The sequence below is a fragment of the Zeus faber genome (genome assembly GCF_960531495.2).
Source record: "Zeus faber genome assembly, chromosome: 5".
In the NCBI taxonomy this organism is placed as follows: Eukaryota; Metazoa; Chordata; class Actinopteri; order Zeiformes; family Zeidae; genus Zeus; species Zeus faber.
In genome coordinates, this window is record NC_137192.1 from 10,233,733 (window position 1) to 10,251,419 (window position 17,687).

Here is a 17,687-nt window from a genome sequence, read left to right on the forward strand (position 1 = left end):
AAGATCAGCACTTCTGTCATGCATGTTCCTTATATACCAGAGTTTTGTTATTTCAGGTTTCATTGTGGGGCGAAGTCCACAGTATAACCCAAATAGTATGAGAACCACCATCCACGCAGTATTTTCTGTGGTGAATCATTTTTTAAAGGAAGCAGGCAACAGATGTTGCACTGTATGTGGGTGTTTGTGTTATTTACTAACAGCATTTTTGTTATGCACGCTTTATTACAGGATTTATAAACATGTGATTACTGCCCCCTTCTAGACTCCTAGCCATTGACATCTCAATAAGGTTCATTTATGTCTGCCTATCCCATTCAGAAGGGGACAGTATTTTTTCTTTTTTTTTTAGTTCTCTAGAAATGTTACTCAAAGGTTTTTCATAATGCATCAGTATTGCTGTGTTAAGGGTCCTGATAAGGCTGGAAAATAAGATGCAAAACATGGAAATCGGATTGGAACTAGGTCTGATGTGAATTTGTGAGAAGATAGGTCTGTGTACAAAAATAACTTTTATTTTTCAGAAATTGAAAACATGGAAACCCATACAAAACAGCCAACAGCTGTGCTGAATTTGTGCATTAAAAAATGCCTTATAAAACTGGATTTGTTCTTTAAATATCGATTATGCGTTCAAAAGTTCCAGTTGCATAACACCATAAAAAATACTTGATTTTTTCACTTCATTAATCAGTCCTTAAATCAACATTATAACGATTAACATTTTCACATTGGAATCACCGCTGGGAGGGAACAACAACCGCAGACCCATTATGGAACCAGTGAGTCAATCACCACCAAGAGGAAGTGTGAGCTTCAAAGCCTTAAAATTGCACGGGACATCTTCAAAAAAAACACACAACAGATTTGATTAATACAGTAAGGAGTGAAACATATTTAAATTAAATCACGTGCCAGGGCCACAGTTAAAAGACAATAAAAAACACGTGAACCTTCAATAAGAGTGCGCTAACCCTGACCCCTAGCACCAAACCATACTTCCATCCTTAAATGAGCGTAACGAGGCGAGTTCTGAGTCACTCTGCGTACCCCGTGGATCAGAAACACTGAGGCCAGAAGTGCGTCGTGGTCTTGAACGTCTTTAGGGGTCACGTTGCGCCTTCGGGGGTCAAAGGTGAGCGGGGACGGTCTGCAAGGCGTCCTTAGTGGTACGGTGCACGTTGACGTTCTGAAAAGAAGACAGCTGCCGTCAGATCCTCTGAACACCTGGGTGCGACCCAGATCGCGTAACCTCTGCAAAATTGGGCTTTTTGAGATTCATTAAAATGCACACGGAATAAATGTGTATATAACAGCCGCCATACACATTGGAAACTACCTGCCAAGACACAGTTGGAGGAACGATTTTGAGCTTTGCAGAAAGCTTCCATGCACCACATAAATAAGTAATTGCATCCCATTAAAAAGGCATGATGCACATCAGCCATACATGAATGTAGAGGTTTTTCTGAGTACCTGGCTGCCCAACACTGCCTTGTGCAGTTGGATATAAAAGCCAAACTGAGTGAAGGAGGGCATTTAATTCAAATTGTTGCACTGTAATATACGTTCATGCCTCACCATATACCTTTCACTCTCAAACGGACTTTCAAGGTGACCTGTACCTAAACTTATTGATGGTTCCGCTTCCACTTGTTCAAACAAAACAAAACCAAAAAGATAACTTCCATATGTAGACTGGACTTTTTTTAATTTTATTTTTATTGTGTGAATAAAACAAGTGTGATCCGGAGGCATGAAATGCAGCAGCACTGACCATGTTGAGTTTATTCAGAGACAGTAAACAGAAACGAAATGACTTCCTTTTTAGTCCAAACAAGAAAAAAAAATCAAATAATAACCCAGGTTAACAAAACTTTTCTGATTCGAGAGTCCTCCTCAGAAGGGACCGCCGCAGGAAATATCAGTCACCTCGACATTAACAAATCAACAGATTTAAAAAAATGAGTGAAAAAAAAAAAAAAAAAAAAAAAAAAAAAAAGTGCAAAATGTGACAAACGCACGACTTCCTGGACGCCGCACAACGCAACAGAAGACGCTTCAAAGTAGTTTTCTGATCCCCAATGTGCAAAGTGCAGAAAACAGTGACGCAACGTTGTGGAAAAACAGTTTTAAAGACTGAATCATTGACTGAAGAAAAATCACCATCTGTCAGTGTGAACACATCATCGTTTGGAAAAAAAAAAAAAAAAGGTGCTGGGGATGAATCCTTCACATTTTTTGGAAAGATCGCCGGCTCCCGGGGCCGCTCGGCCTTTTTCATAATTCTCAGAAAATGAGATTACAGGACGTCACACACACAATGCATGTCATAAGCTTGATTTCCAAAGCTGAACTGGATTCCAGTTAATTACCATCGTATACAAATCAACAGGTTTTCAAAAGGAAAGCAGGAGGAAGTGGAAAAACTAAAACACTAAAGACTTTAAAACAGTGGAATTTGTTTCAATGTAAATCCAATCGGAGGAAGCTGGTTGGGAACGCAAGGCGGTGGTTGGTTGGGCAGGAATCTGGCTGAGCGAGCTGGGGGAGGGGGGGTGTGTTAGGGGAGAGAGGCCGCAGTAGGTGGGGGGAGGAGGAGGAAGAGCAACGCGGTGTCACTGATGAGCTGGCACTGTTAGCAAAGCCTCCGCTGACATCCGCGACACGTGTACGTTCTGTTTCAACGATAGAAAGCACACACAGGGAGAGGGGTGAGGCGACGCACAGAGACGTGAACTCTCAACTATGGTGAAAAGGGTGGGGCATGGGGATGGTTATTGTTCACCGTTTTCTCCAACTGGCCGGTCAAACCGGTCGAAAAGGGATGACCCCAGACCAGAACCCCCCCACCCCCACCCTCATTGACTAAAATATTTTTTAGTGTGCATTACAATAACAGGATAACACTGAAGTGTAAAAAATAAAAATAAATGAAAATGCATGGGGAGAATATTTCAGCTGAAGTGACAAGCGGAGAGAGTTTTGTTTCTCCAGAAGCCCTTGAACATGCGGTGGAAGACGGTCAATGATAACTAAAGAATGATTGTTGTGTTTATATTTCACATCACACAACATATGTACGCATGTAACTTTTGCCGGCAAAAAAATTAAATACAAAAAAAGATATATATTTATATTTTATTTTTTGCGGTGATGACGGTAATGAGCTTAACCCGGCGGTGACATCACACGGCCGCAGTATTGCGGTTATCATCATAGCCCTAGTAAGCCGATAAGTGTTAAAAATATCATCATTAGCCCTATCATTTTCAAGTTCAAGCGATTATTTGTCACATACATATCAATAAAATAATACATCGCATATAAACATCATTTAGTTGCACATTAACTACAATGTTTCCAGGACATTTTGGCCAGTTTTGTCATATTCTTGAATCTATTCCATGACTAGATAACGACATTACAAAATCCCAGATATTCCAGGGCACAATTATATCTGTGATCACATCTTCCTCACCCTCCTCCCATTTCTAGATTAGATCACCTTTGACCTGAAACGCAAAGTTAGCTGGAGGATGAGAAGGTGGATATGAGAAATGAAAATCAGGGCTCGCTAGCTTTAGTAATGATAATCTGAACGCAAACAGAATTGAGGAAACGGAAGAAAAAGTAAAAAATAAAAACATGGGTCCATTTAAGTGTTGAAACCCATGATGTGTCTCACCGGCATCCATTCACCCAACATGCAATGAGTGGTGACCTCCTTACTTTTTGAAAATAAAAGGTCTAGATGTGTGCAAATTAGGGATGCAACAGTCCAGTGGGCTCGCGGCTACTGAAACAATCACGAATGTATCACAGTTTACCGTAACGGTATGTTTTCAGTATCTTTATATGTAAGATTTTATTGTTTTTATTAAAAAAAAGGTGCACATTTTTTTTTCTTTTTTTCATAGTAGTCTGCCACAAAGAACTAGTGACGCTCTGTGTGTATGACCGTGTGACTTTGCATCAAGTTCATCTGATTGGAGGGGATCCGGTGTCCAGGATCGTGGGTAATACAAATATACATTTTTGTTGCGCTCCTTTTATAGCATTGGCCATCTCTTACATAGAGGGGGGGGGACATCTGCCAGCGGCAGGAGACGGCAACTTAAACAAACGCAACATAAAACTTGACCAAAAAAAAAGGGCTCATCACCCAGCGAGAGTCTGTTCCCTTCGTTTATACAAAAGTGCCATTCAAAAGAAATGGATCGTTTGTGAACGCCCCCAACACTAGTGCAAGTGGAAGCGAGACAGAGAGTCTGAAGTGAAGTTCATAATAAAGAGGGACAAGGCCATCCTAGGGGTTATTTTACCACAGGACACATTGATTGATTGCACTCTTTACTAACACATTACCTTGTAGTTTTATCTAGCATTTCTTTGGAAAAGGCGGCGTAGCCGGGCGACGTCGAAATAAATAAATAAATAGGAATAGACCTCTCTCGCAAAAATAAGAGAAATGCTGCGTGGCCTTGCGTGGACCCTTCACAGATTTGGAGCTGCAACAGTGGATTCAATAGGAAGCAGCACTGACGGCGCTGCCGGAACGTGTCCGGTGGACTTCTCCCATGATACCGTAATACCACAGCTCACATGTGCGCTTTGAACCGAAGGGGGCGTTTGATAACATACTGTGTACCATTGCATCCCTAGCGCAAATGTTTTTAATACACACCTCTGGCTTTTCTCGGTGAGTGTTGACTGCGTCCACATTTAGGCAGATGGACTCCACCTTACAGCCTGAGGATGTAGAACATAGGATTAGCCTCTCCGTACAATAGAGGTGGATGTAGTTGTAGCGGTGGGAGCACACGGTGGCGGCCGCTCTTACCATAGGCCACTGGTGTTAGTTTGAGCACAGTGTGCAGGGGGCACTTCAGGTACGGCAGCTCCTCTGTTTCAAAACAAATCAAATGTCATCTGGTTAATCCTTCATGTCTGGGATGTCAGATTACCCGACGTTATATAACTGCCAACCATGTTAACGGATCGGGCAGCAAAAACCATTTGCTGTGCTGTCTGAATCCCGACACACCCATCTTGATTCAGACAGGTGTGGTTGCTAACACACTAACCCAACAAGTAAGTAAAAATAAAGAAAATGTATATTTTACATTATTTTACATTAAACTGTATCAAAGTAGTTAATATAAAAAGTGCAGACACATTCCAACCTAAATGTGTTCAACTCTAATACTTAAGGTGTTGATAGTCCAGTCTCTTATTGTTGGAAGGCTCCCGAAAGATTTAAAAGGGGAGAATTTTTAAGCCTTTCATAAACTGGTAGTGTTGCTCATATGAAAGCCACTTTAAACAAAAAAAAAGTACTTGCAGGTGTTATAGGTACAGGGAGCGGATTAAAAAGTAAAAGAGCAAATGTGGAAATTGCCCTATAAATACTCAAGTAAAGTAAAAATGCTGCAATAATGTACTAATAATTGGTTTTCAGTGCATCACTCGCTTTAAATAGATCCCAGAGGGAAGAGAAGGAAAAACAAAAACAAAAAATTGTTCCTTTATTTGCATACTACTAAATGTGTCCGACCTGCGGTTTTGTCCAGGAAGTAGGCCAGCAGGCAGCGCATGACCGCCTGGTGGCAGACGACCAGCACGTTCTCCTGCCGCTCCAGCTCCATGATGACCGGTTCGAGACGCTGGACAAGATCCTCGTATGACTGGGAGACATTGTGAGATAGTACTTACACGTCAACAACAACAACACACTTGCATTCAATATTAAATCGGTGAACGTGCCAAAGGGGAAACAGTCCTATCAAGAACAATTAAGAACAATCATGACATAATAAAAGTCAAAAAAAGTGATGAAACACCTTCCACCACATTGGGCTACATGCAGTGAGTGAGGAGTATTGCGACTAATGGCAACATTCATCTTCGTGTGTGTGTGTGTGTGTGTGTGTGTGTGTGTGTGTGTGTGTGTGTGTGTGTGTGTGTGTGTGTGTGTGTGTGTGTGTGTGTGTGTGTGTGAGAAATGGGGAGGTAATTGGATGGCTTAATGGTGGGAACATGCCACATGACACTCAGACCTGCAGTAAACTACCTGTACCCTGTTTTTTTTGGCAGAGACTGAGTGTGTCACTGAGTAGGCGTGCTCGTGTTTACAGCGCCCAAGCCAGGTGTCATATTGGTGGTTATCAGGTGGTTATCAGTGTGTTGAAGTGACAGTTTGCCATCTGGGCGCAGTCAAAATGTGTGTGTGGGGAAGAGGGTCATTACGTCCGGACCCAAAGAGCGGAGTGAGCGGGCATGAGGAATTTCAAAGTGTGAGACAAAAGAGAAGCGCACGCTGGATACAGGACATGGCGTTGCTCAAAAACACATTTCAATAAGAATAGTTATCGGTCCTCACCTCCCCCTTTGGGTAGCGGTAGCGGTATTTGTCCTGGTCCCTCAGGGCAAACTCGAGCGGATAGTGATCCTGAATCTCCTCGTACATCATCTCCTCACACACCCCCTGAGGAAAGACATACACAGACGTGAGTCTCCTACAGCCGGTCCCCGATCGACGGGATGGAAATTGCACCGCTTCATCCGCCCGTCTAGCACTCACGGCATCGATCTCGTTGAGGACCTTCCACTGCTCGTAGGGCACGTTGAGAGCCTCAGCCGTCTGGATGGTCCTCTTCATCTGGCTGGTCCACACCTTCAGGTCGCTGATGCCCTGGGCCTGGATGAACTGGCTCAAGTACTTGGCAAACTGCCGGGAGACAAAACGGAGACACGGCAGCGTTCAAGCACGCTGGCCAGGTAATTGTCGCGTAAAGAGCCGTTGCCACTGGGAGCGCCTGAGCATTTCGACAAATGCGGTTCACGCCGGCCGCTCTGCATTCCACTGGAGACTCTGCGACTGACCTCTTTGCCTCTGGCGGAGAGGCCGGAGTCGCCCCCGATGCGGCCCTTGACGTTGAGCTCGCTCTCGCCGTGGCGACACAGGTAGATGGAGCGCGGCGTGATGTGGATGTTCATGAGGTAGTAGACGATGCGGCTTTGCACGTGGTCCAAGACCCGGTTCACCAGGTAGCGTCGGCCCACGTCCATGATCTTGATATAGGACAGGTCTCTGGGACACAGGAGAGAGAGAGAAGGCAAACTCATTATTTGGATAGAGCCTCACATGTTGCTACTTTGCAAAGTGAGGAATAATGGTGTGTGTAATCCCTCCTTAGGGGGACACTGTGTTTGCTTTTCCTTTTAAAGTGGAAAGCCTGCTCTATGATGGATTGGGTTTTTAGGTCACAGGCGAGAAAAGCCATTATCCCTCCTCCGTGCCGTAAGCCAGCAAGGTGCATTTTTCTCACTTCTAAGCAAAGCAAATGAACGCTGAATTATTAACCACAAATGACCTTTTTGGCTACAGAGCCGCACATGTTCCCCTCCGTTGTACGATTCCTCCAAGCGCTCACCTGTCCAAAGCTTCATCTAGTGTCTCGTAGGAGTTCTCGTAGCACTGTATTCTCTTCATGAAATCTTCCACCGCCTCCTCCGTGTTGCAGTTGGTGTAGTCGGGGCTTCCCAGTTTCACTTGCTGGACAAGGAGAGCGATAAAGAAGGCAGTTAAAATGAGCCAGGGATGGAGGACGGCCTGGATTTTGCTTTCTGCCAAAACAAACAGGCGTGTTCAGCCACTCACCACGATGTTCTCCTGTATGACATCAGGGTCTTCACACACCGACTCCACAAAGAACACCTGAGGACAAAGGGCCAAATATCGGTCAATATGCAAGAGTGCACGACGGCGTCCACAAACTGCATAGTGATCCCAAGCAGTACCTTAAATCCATTGTGTTCAGCAAACTGGATGATTGTCTCTCTCCTTTCTCGGGTCGTGTTGGTTGCGTCAAATACCTGAACAACAGCGCGGAAGAGAGCAGAGACGCCGTCACTCAAAAAGACCATCGCGTCCATCACTTTGAAATGAGTCATGCAGCTTGGTTTGCAGTCGAGCGGCTCGTCCGACTCACCGCCACTTGTCCGCCTTCGTCGGTAAGGTACTGCCGCACGTCGTTCAGCGCTTCGGAGGCGCACTGTCTGCCGAGGGGGCGGGACAAAGGCGGTCAAGAGACGGCGGACACACAAATAAGACCCAGACCCCCTGAAGACTCTACAGAGACGACCCGGCGAGCCTTACTGTCTGATCTTCAGCCCCTCCTCGTTGTCCGGCCGGAAGAACTCGAAGGACTCGTAGATCTTCACATATTCCCTCCGGTACTGGCCCACGTTGAATTCTGTGGATTAAAGAAGAGCAAGAGGGCGATGATACAAACAACGCTCAAGGCCAAAATAGATTTGTTGCCTAACCTACACCGCTGAACCGATAACCAAACAACCAAACACTTTTCCCTCCACTCTCCCTCTCCGGCTGTCTCGACACACACACCCGGCACCAGAATGCTCACACGCTCATTTCCTCCAGCGAGACTTGTGAACCGCCCGCAGTAAAACCCATTATAACTGACAATTAACAATACTCCAACGCATCCAGGGTCATTAAAATATAACATGATATATATTACTATATCAGAATCACAATATTTTAGATATTATATTCAAATGCCATAAAGTAACTAAAGTACTCGGGATTCCCTGGTCTTTTACGAAATATACATATTTCAAGGTAAGCAATGCCACTTTTATAGAATTGGCTTTTTTCAAATTATAATGGAAAATGAACGTCTAATGTCTAATGGAAAAATGAATGTCTACATTAAACAAATGTTAATAACTGTATCAGATAGCCCCTAGTTAATAAGTCTCTACCAGTTAAGCACATCTAGACATTCTGGATGCCATTGCAAAAATACTCAGAAGTCAATAAAACAGCAAAAAACACCCTTTTAAGACAGTCCCTGTCATCGATGAAAATAATTAATATATAGATTAATTCCTGCGCTGACAGAGCCAAATCAGGAACCTGAACCTCCAGCTACCTTTGGTTCATTTATCTCATATTATAGAGTCTTGCCAAACTTGCAGAAAAAAAAAAAGAATATTTGTTCACATGGTATCTGGAAAAATCAGGTGAACATGCTTTGAAAGGTGATTGTATTCCATTTAATGTCAGATTTAATGTTGATTTTATTTACTTTTATGGCTTTAAGGGAAAGGTTTGTGAGGGTGTTTAAGATTTTCAATATCAAGTACAACTAACCGATGACAATAAAATATTGAAGGTAACTGAACAAATGATCACAAAATATTCTCATACAACGGTGTCTGTATAGAGTATGTATGTAGAAATGCAAACCGAGCAACACGTGCCCAGATCCACCAAACGTGGGAGCTCGTACCTCTGGTGGGAACTCCGATCCAGTTGAGATAGCGAGTCAGCTTCTTGGAGATGTAGGTCTTCCCTCTGGCAGGAAGACCCACGGTCACGATCAGAGTGGGACAGTTTGTCATACAAACTGGAACGAGAAGAGGATTGGGACGGGGGAGAAAGGGTTTGGGTCAAAGGTCGGTCATAACGCAAGATTGCTGCTGGGAATAAAGTCAGCCAGGAACAGAGGTTGTGTCACAGCAATTTGTCAAAGCTGCGAAACTGTGCTGGAGGCAACGTCTGTGGAGACCTCACAGCCAAGCTTCAAGCACTTTGGTACGAGCCACGATGTGCAGGGCACTCGGACAGAGGGTAAAATGCACTTGGTGGTTTGTAAGAAGACGACCCTCAAGAGACCTCCGAAGGGCCAGAAGAGGGAGGCGAGACTACAGACGGACCATTAGTCTATCCATATGAATCAAGGAAACACAGAAAAATAAAATCGGAAGATAATATTTTGGTTAGTTCATTCGCTTCAACGCGACCAAGGAAATTAAGAATAATAATAATAAGAAGAATTGGCCCCTTTATTGTGATATTTCTAATATTAGCTCATAAATCGGTTGGAAACACATGATTCAAGACTCTACTGAGTTTACAGAATGATCCCAATCAGCTCAAATAAATGCAATCAGACGATCATGTGACAATTGTGACGAGGAGTTGACATTAAATTATGTATAAAAAAAAAAACAACAACAACAACAACAGGCTATACAGATAGGTATTTCATATATAAACCAAATAAACAAATATGAAAAAATAAGTGCCTATTTCATGATGTGATGTCGGCCATTCCGTTCTCATATTTGTTGCCAATGTAATATTATTACATTGGCAGGGATTTGTTCGCATGACTGCAGGGAGACAATTCCTGTTTACCAACCAAGTGGTGATTGCTTTTGCACAGTGAGCCGGAACCCGACACTAGTCCTTTCTCAGCCCTGCGGGAAACCTTGGATTGTACCGAACATCCAACCATCCAAATGCTTCTTATATAAGCAGCTCAGGCAGATGGCCGCATCACAGAGACCATGAAACGGGGCTCATCTGCTCGGTGGTTTCATTATTAATAATTTGCTGGGGACACCATCCCTGGAAGCTCCTGAAGGACCCCCGAGGGGTCCCCGGACCCCAAGTTGAGAACCACCGCTCTAGAATTCAAATGGAAGAGATGTGGTTACAGTTTTCTACCACATTGTAGAAAATGTAACCATGGGTTTTTAGACAGATACTCTATTTATCCCTGGAGGGAACTCGCGATGTTACAGCAGGACCACAGCACACATCAAAACTATAGGCAATAACAATAAAGCAGTAAGAATACAAATATTAATTGGAAGTATACAATATAACAAAAAATGTAGTAAAATAGAAAACATGTAAATACGATAAGGGAAAATTGCAAAAAAAGGAAACATACAATAAACCTAAAATTTTACTTGGAAAATAAAAAATAGAAATATTCAATTAAGCTAAAATCAACCAAAAAAAAACCAAATTACAATAAAAACCCCAGAAAAATCGGGCCATAGAATAAACCTAAAAACAAACAAAAAAAACCCCCCTCTGTATCATAACTAACACTGTTAAAAATAGTAAATTGAGCAAGTTTGCATACACACTTAATAAATAAACACATGCGCTCAACCTGTACGTCTATTGTGGGCGGAAAACGACACATCAGTTGAAATCCCTAAATCCTATTCAACATTACAAATACACCGTAACAGCCCAAAGTCATCGCGGGCGTCGCTGCCACGTCGCGGTACGCACCCTTCCTCTGCGAAATGTAGTTTTCGGGAAGGCCATTTTTGCACGGCATCCAGATCTTCTTCAGCGGGTTTTGGGTGAGCTCCCGCGGCGTGGCGGGGCTCGCCTGGGCTTTGTCTTCCATTCCTGCTCCGGGTGGAGTCGAGGCGGAGGTGGATGAGGAGGAGGCGGCCGCGGCCGCGGCGGCGACGCTGGGCCTCTCCCCCCGGAGCTGAGCGGAGGGCGACGGGTCCTTCATCCGTGCGGCGCTGCGGCGTTCGTCCCCGGTCGCTCGGCTTGTCACATGGTCTGACTCCAGCAGCGGCGACACGAGAACCAAAAAAAGAAAAAGAACTACCGGCTAACTACCGGCTTTCCGTAGAAACGGCGCGCAGGCTCACTCCGCCCCCTAAAACAAATACGCGCGTACGTGTTCGCCCACGCGTAATTACGGTAAATGAACGGCGATCCACGCGGGCGCTCTAAACATTTGGAGCCGCTTTCAAAAAGTACAACTATAACGGACAGGATGTCAGTCATACTTATAGTTGCAGTGTCGTTGTAGTGTCACGTGTTGAAGGTCAAACAAAGGGCCTTGAAAACAGCGGCATCAGACGCTTGCACAGATGTACAGTTTTGTTTCTAACGACCTACGCAGGGTGTTTGCGGAAACGTGTCGAAATCGTGCAACGGCGCAACACGAGCCAAGATCCACGCAACTCAACAACTCGTTTTTTTTGTTTTTTTTTTCTCAACTTACCATTGAAATCTCCATTTCTCAATATGAAATCGCCAACAACAACAACAACAACAAAATACAAAGGTTTTGCAAAGTTGAAGCTTCTTTTTTTTGTAAATTGATCCCACGACTATTTTCTTTCAGTGTAAAGTCTTAGTTCAATCAATTCAATCTTCAGTTTTCCAGGTTGTACTTTCTTTACATTTACAACAACAGGAAAGAATTAAGTACCAACATAAACAAAAGTTGCATAAGCTTTTGCAGTGGTTAGTATATATATGTATTTAATTGCCAAAATTGTAATTGAATTCCGACAAGCATAAAAGTGCATGGCAGACTGATATTACAAAGGTAAAAGTAAAATTCAGCAGAATATTACTTAAGATTAACATTTTTAATCTCATTAGAAATACTACGTTTAACAGTAAAACCCATGGGTTTCGCCTATCAATATTTTCTAACCGAAAATTTCAAAAATATTTCCATTCGATTATATTTAGCTGACTCTAAAGTTAATATGACACCATTATTAGTTAATTGAGACTCCATTTTAATAATTATTTGACTTTGTATACAATGTATGCAAAAATGTTGCATCCAATTTGCAATGTGGTTTCGTCATGATTCTGGGCATTCTACTTTTTTTTTTTTTCATTCAATACCGTACCTCAAATCCTCCTTCTACCTTGGCTAAACTATCTAAGATTGTGTGTGTGTGTGTGTGTGTGTGTGTGTGTGTGTGTGTGTGTGTGTGTGTGTGTGTGTGTGTGTGTGTGTGTGTGTGTGTGTGTGTGTGTGTGTGTGTGTGTGTGTGTGTGTGTGTGTGTGTGTGTGTGTGTGTCGAAATGCTAAGCCTTATAGGGGAGAGTTGTGACATCACAAACACAGCACGTCCATGTTGGCCGCAGCAACCAGAGGTGTCACTTCCATTACCTCCCTCTTCTGTTCCTAAACGCTATACCCCTTGTATGTTTCCATGTGTTTCCATGATGACTGGACTTTTCTGCTGCACTGTATTTTCAACAAACACCTTTCACAATGGAAAACTATTTTAAATGTTAGTCTCACGTCTCACGCAGCTCTTTAGGTCTGAATAAACTTTGCAATAGTAACACTATACTTCTGCCTTAAGCAACAGATCCAAAGGGCCTGCATTAAAAGAATATGTTCAATAACATCAAATGCCTTGTAAAAGTTAAGGAATGCATTTACAGCATTTGAATCGATATCAATAAGAACTAACCTCACCTAACTAACCCTAACCATGTGATATTGGAACTGATGTGGTAGACTATTTAGTTCAATATAATTTGACTCTCACTGCTAAATTCAGGACCTTTCTTCAAATGTTTGCCACATACCTGAGATAAAATTGCATTATCTGTGAGATAGGTCTCCGATTTTCAATGGAGAAACCTTATCTGGTTTAGGTAATAAAGTATTCAAGCCCTGGTCCACTGTTTTCAACTTTTCTTTCCTATCTATGCGTTCTTTATACCAGCTTGGATTGTTTTTAGATTGCTAAGTTTTTTTTGTGCAACTTATCTGTGTCCGACTGCACAATAACACACGTACAACTCACTGTCTCGAACATGAACATGAATAGATTCTGACTCTGATTCTGGTTCTTTAATCATATCCCAAGAATCCCCAATTGATTGCAAAAGACAAAAATGAGTTCATTGAATTTGCAAACAATATACAGAAAAACAAAAACACACACTTGCACACTGCTTCACTTTAGCTGCCTGGTTGCAGTGGCACTTTCATCCCCATTCTACATCACTGCCCTCATTTACTTCATGTTGTTCTCATTTACCTCATGTTGTTTTCCTCATTTACCACATGTTCTTCTCACTCGCTCACTCGCATACACACACATTCACACAACTTGTGCAATCACACTGGTATTACAATGTACATACTGTTATAACTTGTACATAGTCATAATTCATGTTTATAATTTATGCCCTATACACCCATAACAATAATTCATCCTATGTATAGTATTGCATTTTGCATATTCTGTATATTTTTAAATATCTGACCATTTTTTATTTTATCTCCATTTTTTTTCACACTGGTAAGCTTTTGTAAATTCAAATCGTCTGTAGTGAAACGCATCAAACCTCACCAGAACCAATTCCTAGTATATGTAAATGTACATGGAGAAAGAGAATACTACTGATTCCCATTTAGATTGTACATATACCTGTTGGATACATTATACATTTTTTTATTGATATCTTGTTTTGCTTTAGAATGTTGTGACTGGCTCTTTATATAAGAATTTCTCAGACGGCAATACTGAACTATTTGCTTCCATACTGTTTTGTTGCGCTTACGACAATAAAAATCTTCAACACTGTCCATGAGATGGCAGCATTGCTTGAATATACAAGTGTCTGTGTGTGTGTGTGTGTGTGTGTGTGACTGCGTGTGTGTGTGTGTGTGTGTGTGTGTGTGTGTGTGTGTGTGTGTGTGTGTGTGTGTGTGACTGCGTGTGCGTGTGTGTGTGTGTGTGTGTGTGTATACAGTTGTTTACTTGTGTACTTATTAAAGTCTCAGTTTTCGCAGTGTACAGGAATGAGACTTTACTCATTAGGTCAGATCCAACATTAGAATGTAACGTGAGGGAGCAACAGGGCCTGTGACCCAAATTTGAGGAGATGAAGTTTTTCTAATTAAACACTCTCTCTTTCAAATTCCCAAACTGCTAATAGACTGGAATTATACCGGGCACATCATTTCCAAAAATAGATGACACGCTAAAGCATGCAAATGATTTCCTAGCATTTTCAGGGGACCGCAAATAGCCATAATTAAGAGCAACATAATGCCTTTTTTTGTGAACTATTTAACATCCAGGCAGAGAGGTACTTGAAAATATCAGCTTCTGCCAGGAGTCAAGTTTGTAAACTAAAAAAAAAAAAAGCACCGCAGACCCACACGATTAATCTCTGTTACACATTGCCCTGATTCAGCGCAAATAGATGTCTATGTTCATGTTGATGCATGAGATTAACTACACCGACTTCCTCATCAGTCTTGTGAATTAAAAACATATTCTCACACTCTGGAAATATTCTTAGAAAAAATATAATTAATAAAATATTTTCAATGGATTGCAAAGGACGCATAAGAATTCTACTCATATATAAGTAGTATAACTACTGTATATATACAGTATATATGTATGTATTTATGTATGTTTATATATATATATAAATATATATACAAAATGTAAAAAAAAAGCCGGATTCTGCTTCTTAATCATAGATCATCATTCTTTTTTTTTTTTTTTTCTTCCCTAAATAACATAAAGATATATGTTTTCATCTTGTAAAATCAGCAGGAAGCAGGTCTCGGTAGCCCCTCCTCCCTCTCCCTCACTCAGCGCCGAACCAACTGACGTTTATATTTATATTTATCTATGTCGTACTCTTCAGCATCTCCAATCAAACTGTTAGACCGCGTCGCGGGGCCACATCTGGCTCTGCATCCACATTGCACGAACAACACACACACACACACACACAAAAAAAAAAAAAAAGATACACAAAACAAATCACAAATACAATCACTGTTAAGAAGATCCCGACCACACACACACACACACACACACACACACACACACACACACAATAGTAAAGCGATGGATTAAGACTAGAGGCTGCAGACACCTTACAGCATGAATTCCTCGATTTCGACCGCGTACACAAAAGACGAACTAAACGCATGAATTATTCCCCATCCCGCGGTGATGAAACGGAAGAAGAGAAACCGCGACACGGCGCCGCTCTCATGCTCATGCTCGTTCTGGTTCAGTGTTATTGTTATTATATAGGGCAAAGGTCTCCACGTCGGCTGGATTGTTTACGTCTCAAAAAGCCTGCGCACCGCGGGGCTCTCATTTGCTGGGGGGGTCCGCACACACACACGTCGAACAAAACACGATGAAATACAATAATTGAAAGAAATACCATCACATAAAACACGAATGAAATCAAATCAAACAAAAATAAAATCAAACAAAATAAAAGAAAAGAAAAGAAAATGACGCCGTTCCTTACCGGTCAGATCCAGGTTCTGCGTGTGTTTGGATCGGCTGGAGCCCCTCATCATCTGTGCCCCGCTCTCTCTCGGTGTTGCGCTCGGGTAAAGCTCCTTCTCCTGCAACGGCGCCCAAGTCCTGAGCAGAATGATGCCGGCGCCGCACTGCACGCCGACTACACACCCACTTCTTTCTTTATTTATTTTCGCGACCCCACTCTCAAAAGGAGCATTTCTTCGCGGTTCCGGCCGGGGAGTGGACGGGTGGGGTGGCGGGGAGGGGGGGGGGGGGACGGACGGACGGACGGCGGTTTGACAGCAGCGAAACGTCACCGGTTTGTATTTTCCTTCTTGCCCTCCCTCAACACGCCTCCCCCCAGTGATATTTATAGCTTGGCTGACATTAGACCACATGTATCACCAACTATTCAAAAGGCCAAAGAAAATCATGAGGCGGTCATGCCATGTGGTGGAAGAAGTATTTCACAAGTACCCCGACGCCAAGAAATACATTAACATTTCTACTTTTCCATGTATACTTGCTCTTAAATTCACTCAAAGTATTAAAAGCAAAAGTCACATTGGTGTTACTGTCATCATCATTATGTTATAACCAGTGTCCTGGTATAATTAGTAGTATGGCGTGAAGTGCTGTATTTTCTTTTCGGAGTGCTCATGCAAATACTGATTAGAATATATCAAAACAAAAATAGACTATAGTAACATTCTGTGTGAGAAATGTAGTCTAATAAGAGATAAAGATATTAAATAATAGAGATAATGGAGATATTTGCCTTCAATTGTTGTACTGTAGTACTTGCACTTTGTGACTTTCCACCACTTCATTTCCTAATGATTAGCAGGTAGGTGTCACAATGTTTTGTGAGTCACTATAAACTGAGAATCATACATATACAGACAAACAATGTCACCCTTCCCAAGAAAACAGACCGCAATCTGTGCGGACCTGAGACTATTTTGGTGGCTCTGATGATACCCTCATGACCCCCTGTCCTGAATGACAATACCCCCCCGCCCCCACACACGTACACACACGTACACACACGTACACACACACACCCAAGCCTCGGGCAGTGTGAGACACTCACATAGGACACAAGTGCTACAGGTCGGACCAGTCTACAAGCCCTCGTATGGATGCCATGAATCATTGGTTTTGGGCCCCTAAACGTATAGCCTGACATACAATATGAAACAAACCTGGAATCTAGTCCTGTATGTTTGTCCGAGACAATAGTGAGAAAAAAAGATAAACATATCATAGCGATATATGCAAACCAGGTATTTTTTTGTTTCCGCTCTGCTTCAAACGTAATTTGGAAATAATGGGACAACCCACAGCTGTTGCCAGTTGAGATGAACTGCAGCCAGTGGAAAATGAAAAGAAGGAAGTACAAAAGGCTGGTTTGTCATTTGCAATACTGAGGTTGCGCCTGATCCGCGCCGGTGTCCTGTCAGGGCTTGACTCTGCTTGATCAATAGCTCAATCATAGCGGAAAAAACACAAGGGCGGATGCGATGTGTAACACGTTGTGCAAATTATGGCCACAGGAAGCCCTGTGTTTCATAGCTGTGTTCCCTTCTTGTGGACAAGACATTTTATAGTCAGGCCAAAGTAGCGTATGATACACACAGTCCCGAATGACAGCTGTGGGATCTATTTGGGCTACGTCTTTGCATTGCTGACATCCCGTATTTACAGTTGCAAAGCCAAATACAAGCTTAATGACCAGCTTCCCTTAACCCTTTGCCTAAATACTACACAGGGTGGTA

General features: G+C 42.6%; 1 protein-coding gene across 4 annotated transcripts; it reads right to left on the reverse strand.

Annotated features, from left to right (window-relative positions):
• Nucleotides 1-493: 493 nt before the first annotated feature.
• On the reverse strand, nucleotides 494-16,188 carry pfkfb4a (6-phosphofructo-2-kinase/fructose-2,6-biphosphatase 4a). 4 transcript variants are annotated; one of them, XM_080001270.1, is made up of 14 exons: nucleotides 15,914-16,188; nucleotides 9,321-9,437; nucleotides 8,162-8,258; nucleotides 7,995-8,061; nucleotides 7,804-7,878; nucleotides 7,664-7,720; nucleotides 7,437-7,558; nucleotides 6,886-7,093; nucleotides 6,584-6,730; nucleotides 6,383-6,487; nucleotides 5,558-5,687; nucleotides 4,844-4,906; nucleotides 4,688-4,752; nucleotides 494-1,189 (listed from the first exon to the last, which is right to left on the reverse strand). In XM_080001270.1, exons 1-14 carry the CDS (start codon nucleotides 15,963-15,965, stop codon nucleotides 1,130-1,132), a joined length of 1,365 nt encoding a protein of 454 aa, XP_079857396.1. In that variant the 5' UTR covers nucleotides 15,966-16,188; the 3' UTR covers nucleotides 494-1,129. The 4 variants fall into 4 exon arrangements, with proteins under 4 accessions (XP_079857396.1, XP_079857398.1, XP_079857397.1 ...); XM_080001272.1 differs by lacking the exon at nucleotides 15,914-16,188 and adding an exon at nucleotides 11,126-11,607; XM_080001271.1 differs by lacking the exons at nucleotides 494-1,189; nucleotides 15,914-16,188 and adding exons at nucleotides 1,696-2,678; nucleotides 11,126-11,607.
• Nucleotides 16,189-17,687: the final 1,499 nt, after the last annotated feature.